The 16,693-nt window shown below is 47.8% G+C and overlaps 1 protein-coding gene and 5 non-coding genes across 6 annotated transcripts; 4 read left to right on the forward strand and 2 right to left on the reverse strand.

Moving 5' to 3' along the window:
• Window positions 1–1,641: 1,641 nt before the first annotated feature.
• LOC128947448 (gallinacin-11-like) lies at window positions 1,642–4,888 on the reverse strand. Its single transcript, XM_054291707.1, has 3 exons — window positions 4,831–4,888; window positions 2,931–3,059; window positions 1,642–1,769 (listed from the first exon to the last, which is right to left on the reverse strand). Exons 1-3 carry the CDS (start codon window positions 4,886–4,888, stop codon window positions 1,642–1,644), a joined length of 315 nt encoding a protein of 104 aa, XP_054147682.1.
• A 4,088-nt stretch (window positions 4,889–8,976) lies between these two features.
• TRNAW-CCA (transfer RNA tryptophan (anticodon CCA)) lies at window positions 8,977–9,048 on the forward strand. Its single transcript has one exon. It is a non-coding gene; the product is annotated as a tRNA-Trp (tRNA).
• A 2,674-nt stretch (window positions 9,049–11,722) lies between these two features.
• TRNAR-ACG (transfer RNA arginine (anticodon ACG)) lies at window positions 11,723–11,795 on the forward strand. Its single transcript has one exon. It is a non-coding gene; the product is annotated as a tRNA-Arg (tRNA).
• A 1,306-nt stretch (window positions 11,796–13,101) lies between these two features.
• TRNAR-ACG (transfer RNA arginine (anticodon ACG)) lies at window positions 13,102–13,174 on the forward strand. The gene has a single exon. It is a non-coding gene; the product is annotated as a tRNA-Arg (tRNA).
• A 1,459-nt stretch (window positions 13,175–14,633) lies between these two features.
• On the reverse strand, window positions 14,634–14,706 carry TRNAR-ACG (transfer RNA arginine (anticodon ACG)). Its single transcript has one exon. It is a non-coding gene; the product is annotated as a tRNA-Arg (tRNA).
• Window positions 14,707–16,397: 1,691 nt separating this feature from the next.
• Window positions 16,398–16,469, forward strand: TRNAW-CCA (transfer RNA tryptophan (anticodon CCA)). The gene has a single exon. It is a non-coding gene; the product is annotated as a tRNA-Trp (tRNA).
• The last annotated feature ends 224 nt before the right edge of the window (window positions 16,470–16,693 follow it).

Below are 16,693 nucleotides of genomic sequence, written 5' to 3' on the forward strand. Positions count from 1 at the left end.
ATTTCACAGGAGCCTCTGTGTGCTGCTGGCATGCTGGATGGCATCCTGGAAGAGGGGAGGAGTAGGCAGGAGTTAATTATATTCCAGTCCCTGGAGTAACATTTGGTGCTGAGAAACCCTTTTGTGTCATTCTGACCCAGCTCTGCTGCTCCAAACAATGTTGACTTTTTTCACATTCACTGGTTACTGGCTTTCCTGATTCCTCTCCTTGGCAGCTGGTAGAATTCCAGCAGGAAAAAAAGAAGCTCAGGGAGATCCTCTGCTCTTTGCCTGGAGCAAAATCCCTTGGAAGTAACAGGGAGGAGGGAAGCAACCTGCAAGGGAAGAGTTCTGAGGATCTGCAAGGAGAAGAAGGATGCAGGCTGGGAGTGATTAATTTTTAACCTGAGCTCGTGTGAATATTTTCTCCAGCTGAAACCTGGGTGTTATTTTTTTTTTTCCCCAGCTTTGGCTTCCAAGGAATTTGGGAGGCTTCGTTCCTGAGTGTGATGAGCACACAGTGCTGGTGGAAGAGCTGTTAGTTCAGCAGTGCCCCTCATGGAGGTAAATCTGTGGTGGGTGTGCAGCAGCTCTGGCTGTAAAATGTGATGTTCCAGCTGCCCTGCCTGGCCCTGCTGTTTGCTGTCCCTTCAGCTGTGGCAATAAAACTGCTCTGTGAACACATCTTAAACTGACAGGCTAAAGAGTAAAATTAAAAGCCCCTTTCTACCTGAAAAATACCCAAACAGAACAATGTAATTAGAGTAATACAGTCATTTAAATTGGAAAAGGCCTCCAAGGTCATCGAGTCCAACCATTCCCCAGCTCTCCCAAGCCACCACTAAATCATGTCCCCAAATGCCACATCTATCTCTCTTTTAAATCCCTCAGGGATGGGGACTCCATCACTGTCCTGGGCACCCTGTTTTAATGCCTGACCACCCTTTCTATGCAGAAATTCCTCCTGATGTCCAACCTGACCCTCTCCTGTCACAGTTTGAGGCCATTCCCTCTCATCCTGTCCCTGTTCCCTGGGAGCAGAGCAGACCCCCCTGGCTGTCCCCTCCTGTCAGGGAGTTGTGCAGAGCCACAAGGTCCCCCCTGAGCCTCCTTTTCTCCAGGCTGAGCCCCTTTCCCAGCTCCCTCAGCCCCTCCTGGTGCTCCAGCCCCTTTCCCAGCTCCCTCAGCTGCTTCCTGAAGTGTCCAAGGATATGGCACACAATGCTCTGGGCTGTGTGACAAGATGGGAATCAGTCACACGTTGGACTCGATGACCTTGGAAATCTTTTCCAACCTCAATGATTCTGTGATTAAGTGTCCTCAGTCCTCTATAGCATCCAAGTGTAAAATCAAACATAAATAAGATTATGCTGGTAAGAAGGATTAGGGGATGGGGTTTCCAAGGATACAACAGCAAATTTTTGTGCAATTCTGCATGTGGGTGTAATAGAGACATTTTGCCTCTTTCCATAAATAAATGACTGTTAAACCTGTTTATTTAGCATTTATTGCCTTCTTTACATAAAGACACATGTCACCTCTAGTTAATTACATACTTTGCATGTTGAGAACAGCAGGCACATCTACAACACTTGGAGTAAAACTGGTTTGCTTTCTTGGCTGTTCCTTCCCATGGTTTTCTGCAGTCCCACGAGGTCCTTGTCACGCTTCTGTGCAGCACTTCCATCCCCTGCGAGGGCAGAGCCCCTCCTGCTCCTGCAGACATCTGATTTCTGGGGGCACGCAATGGCCCCCCTCATCCTGGCAGATGTGGAAGTTGGATGTGGTGTCTGCAATTCAGAGGGGTTGAGTCAAACCAGGAAACCTGACACGGCCATCCAAACTATCTCATACACAAAAATTGTTGGGAGGTTGTGTTTACTGTGTCTCCAAAAGCAAAGACACAAAGAGGAACTTCAGGGCTTATCACAGCACTTCTGTAAAAGAAGGAATTTATGACCCACCAGCTTGGAAAAGAATTAACTGAGGGAGGGATATTGTAAAGCTGTGAAAAAGATGGATGCAGAATGAGTACATTTCCAGTAGGTGGTACTTAATAAAATTGTGAAGGATGAGGTTTTAAAAGAAATGGAAGGAATTCCTAACCTGGGGAGAAAAATCCAGTAAGGACTTTTAAACACAAGGATGCCTGAATCTAAAAATCCTGAGCTGCAATTTCACAAAATCCAGGATAATATAAATACAATATAATATAATATAATATAATATAATATAATATAATATAATATAATATAATATAATTATGTGGTTGTGGTCACTTCACACACATAGAGTAACTGCAAGGAAATATCCACTTGTGGCCAGGATGCTGGATCAGGAATCCTGATGAGGAACTTCAGGATTAGCACAGTTTCTAAAGTATATATTGTTTCTAAAGTATATATTCATGGATGATTTATGTTGAGGATTATCTGTTGAGGAGCACAAAAAACAAGCAATTCTGGGAAGATTCAGATAAAATGACAGGGTCAGCTGGCACCAGTTAAGCACAGCAGGGTGGGCGCAGCCAGCAGTCCCCCAACAGATAATCATAGGAAGATTTACCAGGGAAAGAGAACTCTCTATGGGCCAAAACTTTTATTTTATCTCCCCAGCTGGACATAGAGGTTTGGGTTATTTTGACCAGCCCCAAAGGCTCCACACTGGGGTCAGTGGAGGAACACACAGGTCCCTCTTTGTACATGGAAAGAGATGGCTTAGACCCACACCTGGAAGTGTCCAGGGCCAGGTTGGATGGGCCTTGGAGCAACCTGGGATGGTGGAAGGTGTCCCTGCCATGGCAGGGGGTGGAATGAAATGAACTTTGAACTTCCTTCCGAACCAATCCATTCTGTGATTCTGTGATTTGGAGGCAAAGTCTGTTTGGCTGAGTTCAGCCATTTTCCCCCCAAATTAATTAATTTCCCTCCTGTACAGGTTCCCACACGCACCAACACAGCAGGTCCTGCGGCGCCGGTAGCAGGTCCCAAAGGCAGCGAAGGGCTCTGGGCAGGATTTCAGGTGGAAGCAGTACCCGTGGTATTCCAGACAACGGGAGGTGTCCCTGGGCAAGCTGAGACCTACAGGGGTGTAAGAGCCTAAATGAGGGATATGGGATTCCAGGAGCTCTCCAAAATGCAGTTTATTCTATTCCAAGAGGTTACAGCAGTCCAGGGTGGTGGGTGACAGAGCCTGCACCTAGAGCTGTCAGCTCCAGCTGCAGGCAGGCCTTTGGTTTTGGTTACATTGCATTATATACTTTTCTTTGCTGAGCATCTTAATACAGTAGAGGCAATCTATACCTTAACTTTTACCTATAGCCTATCATAACTACTATAATTACCATATTCATGTTATTATTCTTCAGTCACTAAAAGTTATTGTATTACAGATTAAGCTAGAAGTTGTTTTTCAGTTTTCTTGCAGTGGAAAATTCTGAGACCTTTTTTCCACTTGCAACATTTGCTGACTTGTTTGCCTGTTCTATCTTTCTGCTTGGTAAAAATATCTTCTTGTTTGAGGTGGGTTTATCCTTTGCTCTAAGTCATGAAAACCCTTCTAACTAACATACATTTTGCCTCCTTGGTTATCCAGTAAGACTCAGCAATTCTTTTCTTCTATATCAAAACTTGCTTCCATCTCTATTCCTTCGACAGATTCTGCATTCAAAAATCTTTCTGCTAAGCACACATATCTGTGAGACTTTCTTCTCAAACTTTCATCCTTCCCAACACAGGGGGAATGGGATTCCCAGTCGTGCTGCAGGATCAGTCCATTCTCATCTCCATTCCTCCTGCTGAAACCCCACAGACCCCAGTTAGGGATCTGACACAAATACCCCTAAACCCATAAGTTTGGAGGAACTCATGGAACCTCAGAGCATTTAAAGGAAGTTTTTTGTACAACTGGAGTGAAACATAGAGGTTGATGGCAATTTTCTGAACATATCCTGGCAATTTGTGCTGTAATGGGAAGGGACAGCCCAGTCTTGGAAGGTTCTGAGTTCTGTGACTGCAGTGCTGCAGGGACATGCAAGGTCATCACATGCCCTGGATATAAAATTATGACTTTTAAAAACACCCAAAAGCAAGATCTGGCTCAATTAACAGGAACAAGCAGTTTGCCCAGTCTCTTCTTTCTCTGGAAGCCTTTCTCCAAGGTGAGGAGTTTCATTTAACATGAAGAACAGGTAGGATAAAAACACAATCAGAACATGAGTCAGTGCAGCTGAAGGGCTGAGGAAGGGGAAACAGAATATTCAGCTGAAGTCAGTGGTGCAGTTCAACCTGAACAATACCAGGGAGCACCTCTGCTCTCTTCTACCCACACAGAGAGGACAATTTTTAACCCTGGGGTTAGAAGAGGAGGTGATTTCCATGGTGCCACCATCCAATAGTGCCACAAAAGACATTTCAAAGGGTTGTAAGACCCAACACCTGGCAGAAGCTTGTGTGAGGAAGGGGAACCAGAATATTCAGACAGCTGAAGTCAGTGGAGCAGTTCAACCTGAACAATACCAGGGAGCACCTCTGCTCTCTTCTACCTACACAGAGAGGACAATTTTTAACCCAGGGGTTAGAAGAGGAGGTGGTTTACATGGTGCCACCTTCCAATAGTGCCACAAAATAGCATAAAAACATTTCAAAGAGTCATAGGACCCAACACCTGACAGAAGCTTGTGTGGGGAGGTTCTGGTGTGACACCTGCTCACCTCAGGTTATCTTTTCACTTCTGCTTTTAGATAAAGGGAGCTGCTCTAAGGAAAGGAGCTGAGGAGAACGTTCTGCACCACCACACGAGCGAGCTGTGCCTCCTGCACAGGCAAACCCCAGCGTGGGGCTTGGCCCTTACCTGGAACAGCCTGGAGGAGGAAAAGCAGGAGAGCCATGAGGCAGGAGAAGAGCTTCATGGTGGAAGGTCTCAGCTGCAGCCTGGAGACAGGGCCACAATGCCAGAGCCTTTGGGCAGGGGAGGAAGGAGCACTCTGGCATTTATAGGGCAGTGGGAACAGCTGGGGCTGACTGGGGAACCTTGGCAGGGGAAGGCAGCAGGTACAACCTGACCTCTGCACGTGGCTAAACCTGAACAATGGCTCAGGGGCACAAAAACAAGGGGACAAATAGCTGTGCCTGCCTGTCTGACCACTGGGAAGGCTGCTGGGAGGGCTCCTTATCAATATGGGTCCACCCAGAGAGCATCATTAACTTGAAATGTCAAAGTGGTTGGTAATGGATTGTCTGGAGGAAATTAGCCATTGTTTGGTGGGGAGAAGACAGCTGGAATATCATAGAATCATCATGGAATAGAATAATTTGGGTTGGAAAGGACATTAGAGATCATCCAGTCCAACTGCCATGGGCAGGGACAACTTTCACTATCCCAAGTTATTCCAAGCCCCATCCAACCTAGCCTTGGACCCTTCCAGGGATCCAGGGACAGCCACAGCTTCTCTGGACAACAGAAAATATCTGATCCTACTGCTTGACCTGTGATGCAACAGCTGTTCTCAAAAAAAAAAAAAAATTATAATAATAATCTCATACACAAGCATATAAAATAGTTGTATTTTTTTCTGTGAAAGGTGCTGTGAAGAAAAAAAATATCTGGCCTAGTGGAAGGTCTTCCTGTCCATGGAATGAAATGATTTTCCAATTCCTTTCATCCCAAACCCTTCTGCCATTCCATGTTTCTATGATACATGAAGTGCAGATTATCAGTTTTCAGGTGTCACCAGCAGCACCTTCAACTTTGCAGGTGCACAAAGAGCACGTGACAAGTGAGATTAATGAGTTTTCCTCAGCATTTTTCTGTACAGAGTATGGATGATACCAACAGACACATGGAGGTGGCAGCTGACAGCTCAGGCTCTCCCTCCACCATTTACTTCAGCCTCTTTCTGTACAAGGTATTTTTTGATGTTGTTCTGACCCAGCAGCCTTGATATCAACAATAAAACCTCCTCCTCAGCCATGTGCATTGTTCTCTGTCTGCCTCCCTGCTTTCGTTGTTTGCTCTCCATTGCAAATTCGCAGGTGCCATCCAGTCCTGAAGGAGAGGTGTTTGTGTCCATTTCCAGGTACTCCAGGGACAAGGATGAAACAAAGGCTGCAACAAGAACCCTTCAGCTGGCTCAGGTTCCCTCTGAATCCAAGGATATCCTAGCTGAGATATTCATCTCAGCTCTGTGACAGGATCTGTTGTTGTTCTTTGTCAGACTGGAGCAGACACTCAGCTTTTTCAACAATTATTCCTTAAATCATTAAAAAACGGTCATATTCTGTTGTGATGGCCTAGAAATGTTTGCCTTTTAAAATTTTATTTCCATGGGAGGTGAAGTACAAATTTAAAACCTTAAGTGTGTTAACAATAGTGGAAGAGGAGTGACTGCCCAGTAATCTCACATTCTCTCACATTCAAAATCCCTCCCCATAATTTCCAGAATGTCGTCACTATCACACCACAAATGCTGATACAATCACAGTCCCCTTCAAATTAGGATCAGAAATTATCCCAAAAAAACCCCAACTCTGAAATTCAAGTACCATCTCAGTCTTCCTTGATGCCTCTGCACTTTGCTCTTTTTTTGTTCTCCTCCTTTCCCAGGTTATTTTCCCAGGTTATTCCAGGTCAGAGACATGTTTTATATGGATCACAAAATAAATGTTCACACACAGTGGAAGTTCTGCCCCTTGCCTCAGGATCTCTTGTAAGAAGCTGGTGAGGCAGCTGGGAAAGGGGGCTCAGCCTGGAGAAAAGGAGGCTCAGGGGGGACCTTGTGGCTCTGCACAACTCCCTGACAGGAGGGGACAACCAGGGGTGGGTCGGGATTTTCTCCCAAGAAACAAGGGACAGAGCACCTCAAATTGCACCAGGGGAGGTTTATATTGGAAATTAGGAACAATCCCTTCACAGAAAGCTCTGTCCAGCCCTGGCACAGCTGCCCAGGGCACTGGTGGAGTCCCTGTCCCTGGAGGGTTTTGCTGATTTGGCCTGGGACTCACATCCCTTTGAGTAAGGGAGTTTTTATGAGAAGGGAAGACTTATTCATTTTGAAGTTTTAAGTCATGGGATAGCTCTGAAAATAATACCTGGGACACTAAATTTATGGGAAACATCTGCTGTCCCAAAGCGCTTAACCAGATTTGTGTTATGGCAATGTAAATCAGCAGGATTTGACTGCAGTTGGGCTGAAGTGGTCCTGAAGCTGGCTGAAAACATGACTTTATTTACAACATTGTGAAGAGCACGTGACAGAGTGGCATGGATGAGGAGAGCTGCCACTGGGGGTGGTCAGCAGGGAAAAATATGGGGGGAAAAAATCTAATAGCAGCCATTGGGGTTGAACAGGCAAAAACTTTGGGCTGTGGAGGAAAAAACACTGTATTTCCAGGAAGGAAACAAGCTGAATTTCCAGTCTGGTCTTGGGATGGAGGATTCTTCACTGAACAAAATTAATCTCGAGCCTCATTTACAGCTCATGGAGCCCATGAGCTGGTTCCTGGCTCCCTCTTGTGGGAAAAGGTGCTGGAGGAGGAAGGGACCTCGTGGTGCAGAATTTGCTCTGGTGAAAAGGTAAAAGCAAGAGGAAATGCTCCATCCTCAGCACTGGTAATCCACAGGGAAAATGCATGGTGATTATTCATATGCTTGGACAGCAGGGATGGGATTTGGTTTCAGGCACCAGATTTTACAGAGGAATTGAATTTTTGGAGGGAGTCACATTCAGGGTAAGTGTTTAACTACAAAGTTAATGTTTCCTAACTTCATATAATTTTATAGCATTTCTATAACTTTAAAAATCTCTGTAACTATAGCAATACTGACAGCTCTGCTCTTACCAGGATTAGGCTGAGCCAGGGAGGAGTTTCCTGGTGCTTTGCCCATTGCACTGCTGCCCCAGCCCCTGCCTGCATTGCCCCTGTCCAGACCCTGGTGCCCAGCAGGCTGTCTCCAGCATGTCTCCATGGGGTGGGAATGAAGCTGGGAATGGAGTTGGAGAGGGCTAAGGAAGGCTTCACCTCCTTACTGATACAGCTGTCCATGGCAGTCTTGCTTTCAGTATCCATGAGGAAAGGACTGGGCAGCTGGAGCTGGTGGGACAAGGGGGACCAGGGAGCATCCTGCCCCCCTTGCAGGAGCTCCAGGTGCCACTCCCAGCCAGCACAGGGCTGTGGGTGGGGCAGGACGTCAGGAGCTGTGAGTGGCCTGAGCCCATGGGTGCTCCATTCTACCAAAACCATTTCTCAGTTCACAGCCAAAACCATTTCTGAGTCCACAGCCAAAACCCACCTTGGGCTGTCCTGTGTTCCCCCCTCGAGCCACCATCTGTTGCAGACATCTTTTCTTGAAAATCCTTTCTTTAGGATTTTTTCCCTTTGAGAAGCTGAGAGGCTTCAGGAACAAAATGTAAATAATAGTTATCTGTTGCTGTAGAAGTCAACAGAAAGATCTTTGATTGGCCCATCTTAGATGTTTATAATTAATGGCTAATCACAGCTCAGATAGCTTGGACAGAGTCTGAAGCAACTGCCTTTGTTACTATTCTATTCTATTCTATTCTATTCTATTCTATTCTATTCTTAGCTTAGCTAGCCTTCTGAGATGAAACCTTTTCTTCTATTCTTTTAGTATAGTTTTAATGTAATATATATCATAAAATAATAAATCAAGCCTTCTGAGTCAGATCTCTATCTCTTCCCTCATCCTAAGACCCCTGTGAACACCGTCACAACCATCCTCCCTTGGTTCCCATCCAGCATCCAGCATCCAGCTCAGCATCCCTGAGCCTGGTTCCAGCCTTCACTGACCCCGTAGTTCCCCTCATCCCACCCCACATGTCCATCCTGCAGCCTGGGCTGGTCTCTGCAGCCACCCTCCCCTCAGGCTGCACCTCCATAGCCACAGCCCTACTCCAGAGGTGCAGGGGCACCCCAAGGTGGTCCCCATGGAAAGGACATTCCCAGGGGGCAATCCCAGGCCTCAGGCCCTCTTCACCCCGGCCTCGTGGCGCAAGGGCAGCGCGTCTGACTCCAGATCAGAAGGTTGTGTGTTCAAATCACACCGGGGTCAGGCTGGGGCACCACTGGTGCCCCTCTGCTTTTCTGGGGGGCCCCTCTGTGTGAGGGTGTCTTAGCCTGGGGGTGTGTATTCTGTTTCTATCTGTTGGAGGTGGGGCAGTTATCATCTGTTAATTGGGCAGTTTTCTTTATCTCTTCCACAATCAACAATGGGCCAGTGAGTGTCACTGCATGACTGATAAAATTACATCATCCCATTGTGAGATGATCCACCCAGGGGGAGGAGCCGAACATTCCTACCTGGATATAATCTGAGGTTGGAACGCCACAGTAGCCTTTTGCACTGGATTCCCAGAGGAAGACCAGGCCCATCTACACCACCACTGGAACTTCAGAGGAAAACTACACCTTTCTACAGGAGAACCACACCTGGCACTCTGTTGTAGTGTGTTTTTAAATTTCTTGTTTTGCTCCCCTAGTTTATGTATTGTTCCCCCCTGTTCTTTGCAAAATGGTTCTTCCCTCCCCAGTTTTCCCTCCACAGCTCTCCTTACAGTTATGTTACCATGGTTACCCCTGCCCCCCTCAGTTGTCAATCGCTTAAGTTATGTAACTTCTCCTCCCCTCTTCTGCCATATAAGTAAGTTCTTTCTCCTCCCTGGGCCCAGTCAATCACCCCCCACTCCTCCCAGCTTTCGAGAACCTTCTTCTCTCTGGGGGTTGTGGTTGGCTGTGGTCCCAGGGCCCCTCCTTTACTTTGTTTTTATTGGTTACTCTGTACGTCAGTTAAGTTATGTACCTCCTAATGCTTTTCCTCATTGGTTAGCTGGGCATCCCTCCCTACTCCACCCCTTCCCTTTAAAACCTTGCCTCTCCCCTTGTTCCTGGCCATTTGCTGGGGTCCCTTCCACCTGTTGGTTGTCTTTTGCCGGTTGGTTTTCCCTCTGTGGGTGACCTGCCATCTTCCAATAAACCGACTTCAACCCCCAGCAAGTGGTCTCTCCCTTTCTTCGTCTCGCCAGCGTGAATATTCCAAGTCCGCGACCCAGCCCAGCCCGAGGCCACGACGCCAAGGGGGGTTGGCTTCAGATGCGTAGGGGCGTCGGCCGTCTTCCCCTTCAGCTAGCCGGACTTAGGGCCGCGTACGCCCTCGCGCAGCACTCCAGGAGGGCTGAGCCACCATTTAATGGGACTGCCACCAGCTCCCTGACCCACACGGTATCAGGACATATTCTGACTCGGACAGTGGTTTGTTTCCTTTTTTTGTAATATTGCATTTATATTTTTCATTTTCCTAGTAAAGAACTGTTACTGCTATTCCCATATCTTTGCCTGAGAGCCCCTTAATTTCAAAACTATAAAAATTTGGAGGGAGAGGGTTTACGTTTTCCATTTCCTACCTGGATATAGTCTGAGATTTGAAACACCACAGGTAGCTTTTCGCACTGGATTCCCAGAGCAAGACCAGGCTCATCCACACCACTACTGGGCCTCCAGAGGAAAACTCTACCCTTCTAAAGGATCCCTGCTCCAAAAGAACCACAGCTGGCACTGCTGGAGGGCTGCAACCACCATTTAGTGGGACTGCTGCCAACACCCTGACCCACAGGGGGTCAGGGCATATTCTGACTGTGTCAGTGGTTTGTTTTCTTTTTGAACTATTGTATTTGTATTTTTAGTTTTCCTAGTAAAGAACTGTTATTCCTACTCCCATATCTTTTCCTGAGAGCCCCTTAATTCCAAAATTATAAAAATTCAGAGGGAGGGTGTTCGCATTTTCCATTTCAAGGAAGGCTCCTGCCTTCCTTAGCAGATACCTGTCTGTTCAAACCAAGACAGAGGGGCAGGGCTCAGGGTGTAGGGGCATGGACTGGACTATGCGGGCAACATGATGCCCAGAGCTCTCCTTTGAGCGGGGAGCTGTGTTGGATGGAAATTATGGGTCAGGATGCAAGCACTGAGGTTGTGTTATGGTGGGTATTTGCCATAATTTACCTCGAGAACGAGTTAATACTTTCCTCAGGAAAATGCAGGAAACTTTTTATCTCCAGGCTCAGTTACTTCTGCAGGACCTGGACATGCTTGCCTGGCAGGGTAACATGGGGTGGTAGGGTCAGTCCAGGGGGTATCTGGAGGGAAATCAAGAGCAATTACTCTGTGTAGGACTATGGAAAAAGGGACAAGTTTCTGATGAACAACATGGAAAGATTTTTTTCAAGAGTATTAAGGAAGACCATCTGGAAAGCTCCAGTCTGGGCAATCACAGCTTGGGGTCTGCCTGAACACTATGGAAACAATCCCTAATTATCCATGCCCAAAAGAAGGAAAGATGTGAAAATGACTGGAAGGCCAAGGATTTACCAAAGGCAGACCACCCTAGACCAAAATAATAGATTTCTTTGAAGAGATTATTTCTTTGGTACTCAGGTGGACACTGAGGAACACCATTTATCCCGACTTTGGTTTCACCTCTGACAAGGTCTCCCAGATGTGTCCTTGCAGCAGGACACGCACACAGAGTAGCTGAGCTCAATCCAAAGGCAAAGCAAAGGGCCAGGACCAGGCACTGAGCTGGTTGGGGTCAGGGGCTGGGGGTCCAGGGGACCCTTCACTGCTGGATGCTGAACTGGATGTGCTTTGGGGTCTCTGTGGTGGGAGCAGAGGCTGTTCCACACAAGGAAGGACATGGCCAGCCTGGCAGGGACATGGGGGGTGACCAGGGGACAGGGCCAGTGGCGCAATGGACAACGCGCCTGACTACGGATCAGGAGATTGCAGGTTCGACTCCTGCCTGGCTCAACACTTTTAGCCCAGGCAAATTCCTCATGCTCCCTTCTTTCTGAGCACCTTCCTTCTCCTGACCATCATCCATCCTCCCTCAAGCTCCTCATGTCCTGTCCCACACTCCAAAAGGGGCAGGGATGGAGCCAACACCAGAACCAGGGACACCACAGCAAATCCCACAGAAAAATGCAGGTGCCTCCTGGCAATGCAGGTGCCTCCTGAACTGCTCTCCCAAAGCCAGGACAGAGCCAGCACTCCCAGGATGTCCTGGTAGCTCATGAGCCCAGGTACTAAGCCCCCTCCAAGGCTCACACTGGTCCTGCTGCCCTTTGTCAGTGCCTTGACAAGTTCTGCTCTGGGAGCAGTGCCCTGCTCACAGCTTTGGTGTCACAAAATGATGTTCCTGTGATGGTGATGTTGGAGAGGTGGAAAAAAAGCCTGGAAGGTTAAGGACCTCAGGAAGACAGCTGTCCCTTGTTGCCTCCATCACTAGTTTCAGGGTGATCAAGGCAAGGCTTAAACCTGCACACTCCTGATCCATAGTTAGATGTGTTCATTGAGAAACTGGCCCCAGCCTCTGATTCACCTGCTGTCCTCACTTCAGGAACACCTGGATTTATTGGTGGTTAAAGGCAAGTGGCAGGATCTTACCTTACTCCCACCTGCCCATTCCATGTCAGCCTTGCCCTCCTCACCTGTGGTCCCACAGGTTCCACCACCCAGGAGAGGAGGTGCCTGTAATGAGCTCCAGGCTCAGCTCAGCTGCTCTGGAGGGTTGGAGGGCACATTCTGCCTTCCTATGGGATGTGAATTAAACTTCCCAGGCCTTATAGAACTGTCTGGAGCTGTGGTGCCCAGTGGAAGGGAAAGCTTAGCCCAAGGCCGCCTCCTTCAAGCTCCAGCCTGGTGACAGAAATGGAGTCCACACCAGAACCAGGGACACCACAGAAAATCCCACAGTGGAATGCAGGTGCCTCCTGAACGGCTGTCCCACAGCCAGGACAGGGCCAGCACTCCCAGGATGTTCTGACACTTGTGTGCTCTGGTCCCAGCCCCCTCCACGGGTCACCCTAGTCCTTCTGCCCTTTCTTGCCAAGTTCTCCATGTGACAGCAATGATCTCAGAGTAGGAGAAGATCTCAGAGAAGCTTTGGAGTTTCCAGTCTTGGAGTTATTTAAAATTTGGCTACAACCTGATGTCAAAGACCGTTGTGCTCTGAGCAGGGATTAGATCACCTGCTTCCCAGGGATCTCCTAAAATATATTTTTTCCTATACTTGATTAATTCTGTCACAAAGCCCACCCAGGGCTCCATGAGGGCCGGGCCAGTGGCGCAATGGACAACGCGCCTGACTACGGATCAGGAGATTGCAGGTTCGACTCCTGCCTGGCTCGCAATTTTCCTGCCCACAGCCTGGCTGTCACATTGATGGTGACATGGGACATCTTCCCCCATGGTGCCCTGCCTCTCCCTGGTGTTGTCCCTTCCTGCACAGCAAAACTTCCCTCTCATCAGGGCAGGCTCTGACTGGACATACTGGTGAAAAAAATTCTCTGTGAGATGGCAAATCACCAAGAGAGGAGCCCAGAGAGTCTGTGGCCTCTACATCCTTGGAGGTATTCAGAGTCTGAGCATGCAGTCCTGATCTGCATGTCATAAATTAAACAGAAGACTGGACTGAATTTCTCATAAATTAAGCAGAAGTCTGGACTGGAGACCACCATATATCATTTACACATGGATCAGTGTTATTTGATGTAAAATTCCCATTTCCATGTACTTTTTTGGTTCATCCTGCATTTGCACATTCGTGGTGCTGTCATCACTATTTTGTACCTTTACTGTGTCTGTGGTTTGGGCCAGGAAGGTTGAAGTTGTTCATGTGCAGGGAAGCCCAGAGCAATTGGCCCTCAAGCAAAATCTTGCTACAGCTCACGTGCCCACCCTTCTGCCACCAGGCTGGAGCTTGAGGGAGGTGTCCTTGGGCTAAGCTTTCCCTTCCACTGGGCACCACAGCTCCAGAGTGTTCTATAAGGCCTGGGAAGTTTAATTCACATCCCATAGGAAGGCAGGATGTGCCCTCCAACCCTCCAGAGCAGCTGAGCTGAGCCTGGAGCTCATTACAGGCACCTCCTCTCCTGGGTGGTGGAACCTGTGGGACCACAGGTGAGGAGGACAAGGCTGAATGGAATGGGCAGGTGGGAGCAAGGTAAGATCCTGCCACTTGCCTTTAACCACCAATAAATCCAAGTGGTTCTGAAGTGAGGACAGCAGGTGAATCAGAGGCTGGGGCCAGTTTCTCAATGGACCATGAACACATTGAACACATTGATCGGGAGTCAGCAGGTTTAAACCCTGTCTGGATTGCCTTGAAACTGGTGGCAGAGGCGACAAGGGACAGCTGTCTTCCTGAGGTCCTTAACCTTCCAGGCTTTTTTTCCACCTCTCCAACATCACCATCACAGGAACATCATTTTGTGACACCAAAGCTGTGAGCAGGGCACTGCTCCCAGAGCAGAACTTGTCAAGGCACTGACAAAGGGCAGCAGGACCAGTGTGAGCCTTGGAGGGGGCTTAGTACCTGGGCTCATGAGCTACCAGGACATCCTGGGAGTGCTGGCTCTGTCCTGGCTTTGGGAGAGCAGTTCAGGAGGCACCTGCATTGCCAGGAGGCACCTGCATTTTTCTGTGGGATTTGCTGTGGTGTCCCTGGTTCTGGTGTTGGCTCCATCCCTGCCCCTTTTGGAGTGTGGGACAGGACATGAGGAGCTTGAGGGAGGATGGATGATGGTCAGGAGAAGGAAGGTGCTCAGAAAGAAGGGAGCATGAGGAATTTGCCTGGGCTAAAAGTGTTGAGCCAGGCAGGAGTCGAACCTGCAATCTCCTGATCCGTAGTCAGGCGCGTTGTCCATTGCGCCACTGGCCCTGTCCCCTGGTCACCCCCCATGTCCCTGCCAGGCTGGCCATGTCCTTCCTTGTGTGGAACAGCCTCTGCTCCCACCACAGAGACCCCAAAGCACATCCAGTTCAGCATCCAGCAGTGAAGGGTCCCCTGGACCCCCAGCCCCTGACCCCAACCAGCTCAGTGCCTGGTCCTGGCCCTTTGCTTTGCCTTTGGATTGAGCTCAGCTACTCTGTGTGCGTGTCCTGCTGCAGGGACTGTCTGGGAAACCTTGTCAGAGGTGAAACCAAAGTCAAGATAAATGATGTTCCTCAGTGTCCATTCGGCCATCAAGGAAGGAATTGTATCATCCCAGAGTGTTCTGCCCTTGGCAAGTCCATGGTCCCTATCTCCAGCCATCATCACATTTTTCCTTCATTTCAGGAATATTTTCACCTGGCCTCTGAGGTGGGATGGACCAGACTCTTCTTTTTTACTTTTTTCTTGAGAAAAACTCGTCATGGTGTTCATCAGAAACCTCTCTCTATTTCCATCATCTTACACTGAACCATTGTCCTTAAACAGTCCCCTGATTGACTGTACCAGCCCACACTGGTGTTCCAGGGAAATATCGCATGGAGATAAGTCCAGATCCCCCAGGAGCAACTGAGTCTGCAGTGGTGAAGCTTTTTCCTCTTTTCAGAGAAAGCCTTCCCTCCCTTCAGCTTCCTCATGAGGCAAAGTGCAGCAGACACCCACCCACCACACCTCCCTGCTTTGTCCTGCACTTTGGTTATGGCCTGTTGCCTGTGAATTATGGGTTTGATATTCATACATCTTCCAGGTGAATGGGGTTTCAGTCCCCAGGGAGGTGCTGAGCTGCAGAGTTTTTGCCCTTTTTTTGTTAAGCCTGGGCTTAAATGGATGAGATGGAATTTCATGTTTGGATTCAGATGTTTATTAGTTCTTATCTATATTATGTTATATTACTCACAAACTGTGAGTTCTACAGTATTTTATTTTAACAAAATAAAAATGGAGATGTATCTCTCCCTATATAAGTTTTTTTTTTAAGGATAAACTGTTTAATTAAGAAATGACACAAATTATTTTATTTTTGACTTAATAACTAACTACTTGTGGCTTGCAATGGGAATTTTTAAAATCAATTACACAATACTACTCAAACTTACAAAGAAGAAGGTGAAGAAGAAGGACTAGCTTCTGGTCTAAAACTTCTATTTTGTTTCATATATATTACTATATTCTAGGACTTTAAACTCTAAGTTTTCTACTATGTGATATTACACTCTTCTATTCAAAGTCCACACCCATAATCCCAGTTCTATGGAAATTTTGGAAGCTTTCTCCACAGCTTCAGGTCAAATGCGGTGTTCTCTTGGGGGTCAGTGCCTGACAGCACAGAAAGTCTAGAATCCTTAGTAACCAGGATTCCAACACTAGGCAACCATTTTTTCTGTCCCTCTGGAGACACCACATCTAGGAGTGTTTTTCCTGGGAGAAGCTCTGCAGGGCTGCTCTGGGCAGGGGCCATTTTCAGCCTTCTTCCTCTGAAGTATCTCATGTAGATATTTTAAATATCTAGAATATTTTGTTTAGCAAGGCAAGGCAGGCAACAATGGTGCCACTCCTCTGCCAGGTGAAGCAAAACTCCCATTCCCTCAAAGAATGCCCCACATTCCAGGATGACATTTGAGCCAAGAATGCTCCACCCTGACCTCGTGGCGCAATGGTAGCGCGTCTGACTCCAGATCAGAAGGCTGTGTGTTCAAATCACACCGGGGTCAGAACGTCCCGTCATCTGCCGGACACTTCCTTTTGCCCTCCCCCTCCATAACTCTGTACCCCGAATCCCTTCAGAAGGGCAGGGGATGAGCCATGGCAGAGTGGTCTTTCCTTGCTGGATGAGTGTTCAAAGTATCTTCAAAGTTATGCTTCTTGAAAGTATCACTTCAGCTTTCCCTTATCTTATGTATGCAAAGCTGACAATAATAGAGGGCACCCCAGATGT

The sequence above is a fragment of the Melozone crissalis genome, unplaced genomic scaffold (assembly GCF_028551555.1).
Source record: "Melozone crissalis strain CALT ecotype California unplaced genomic scaffold, PUWL_Pcris_2 ptg000106l_1, whole genome shotgun sequence".
NCBI classification, from domain to species: Eukaryota; Metazoa; Chordata; class Aves; order Passeriformes; family Passerellidae; genus Melozone; species Melozone crissalis.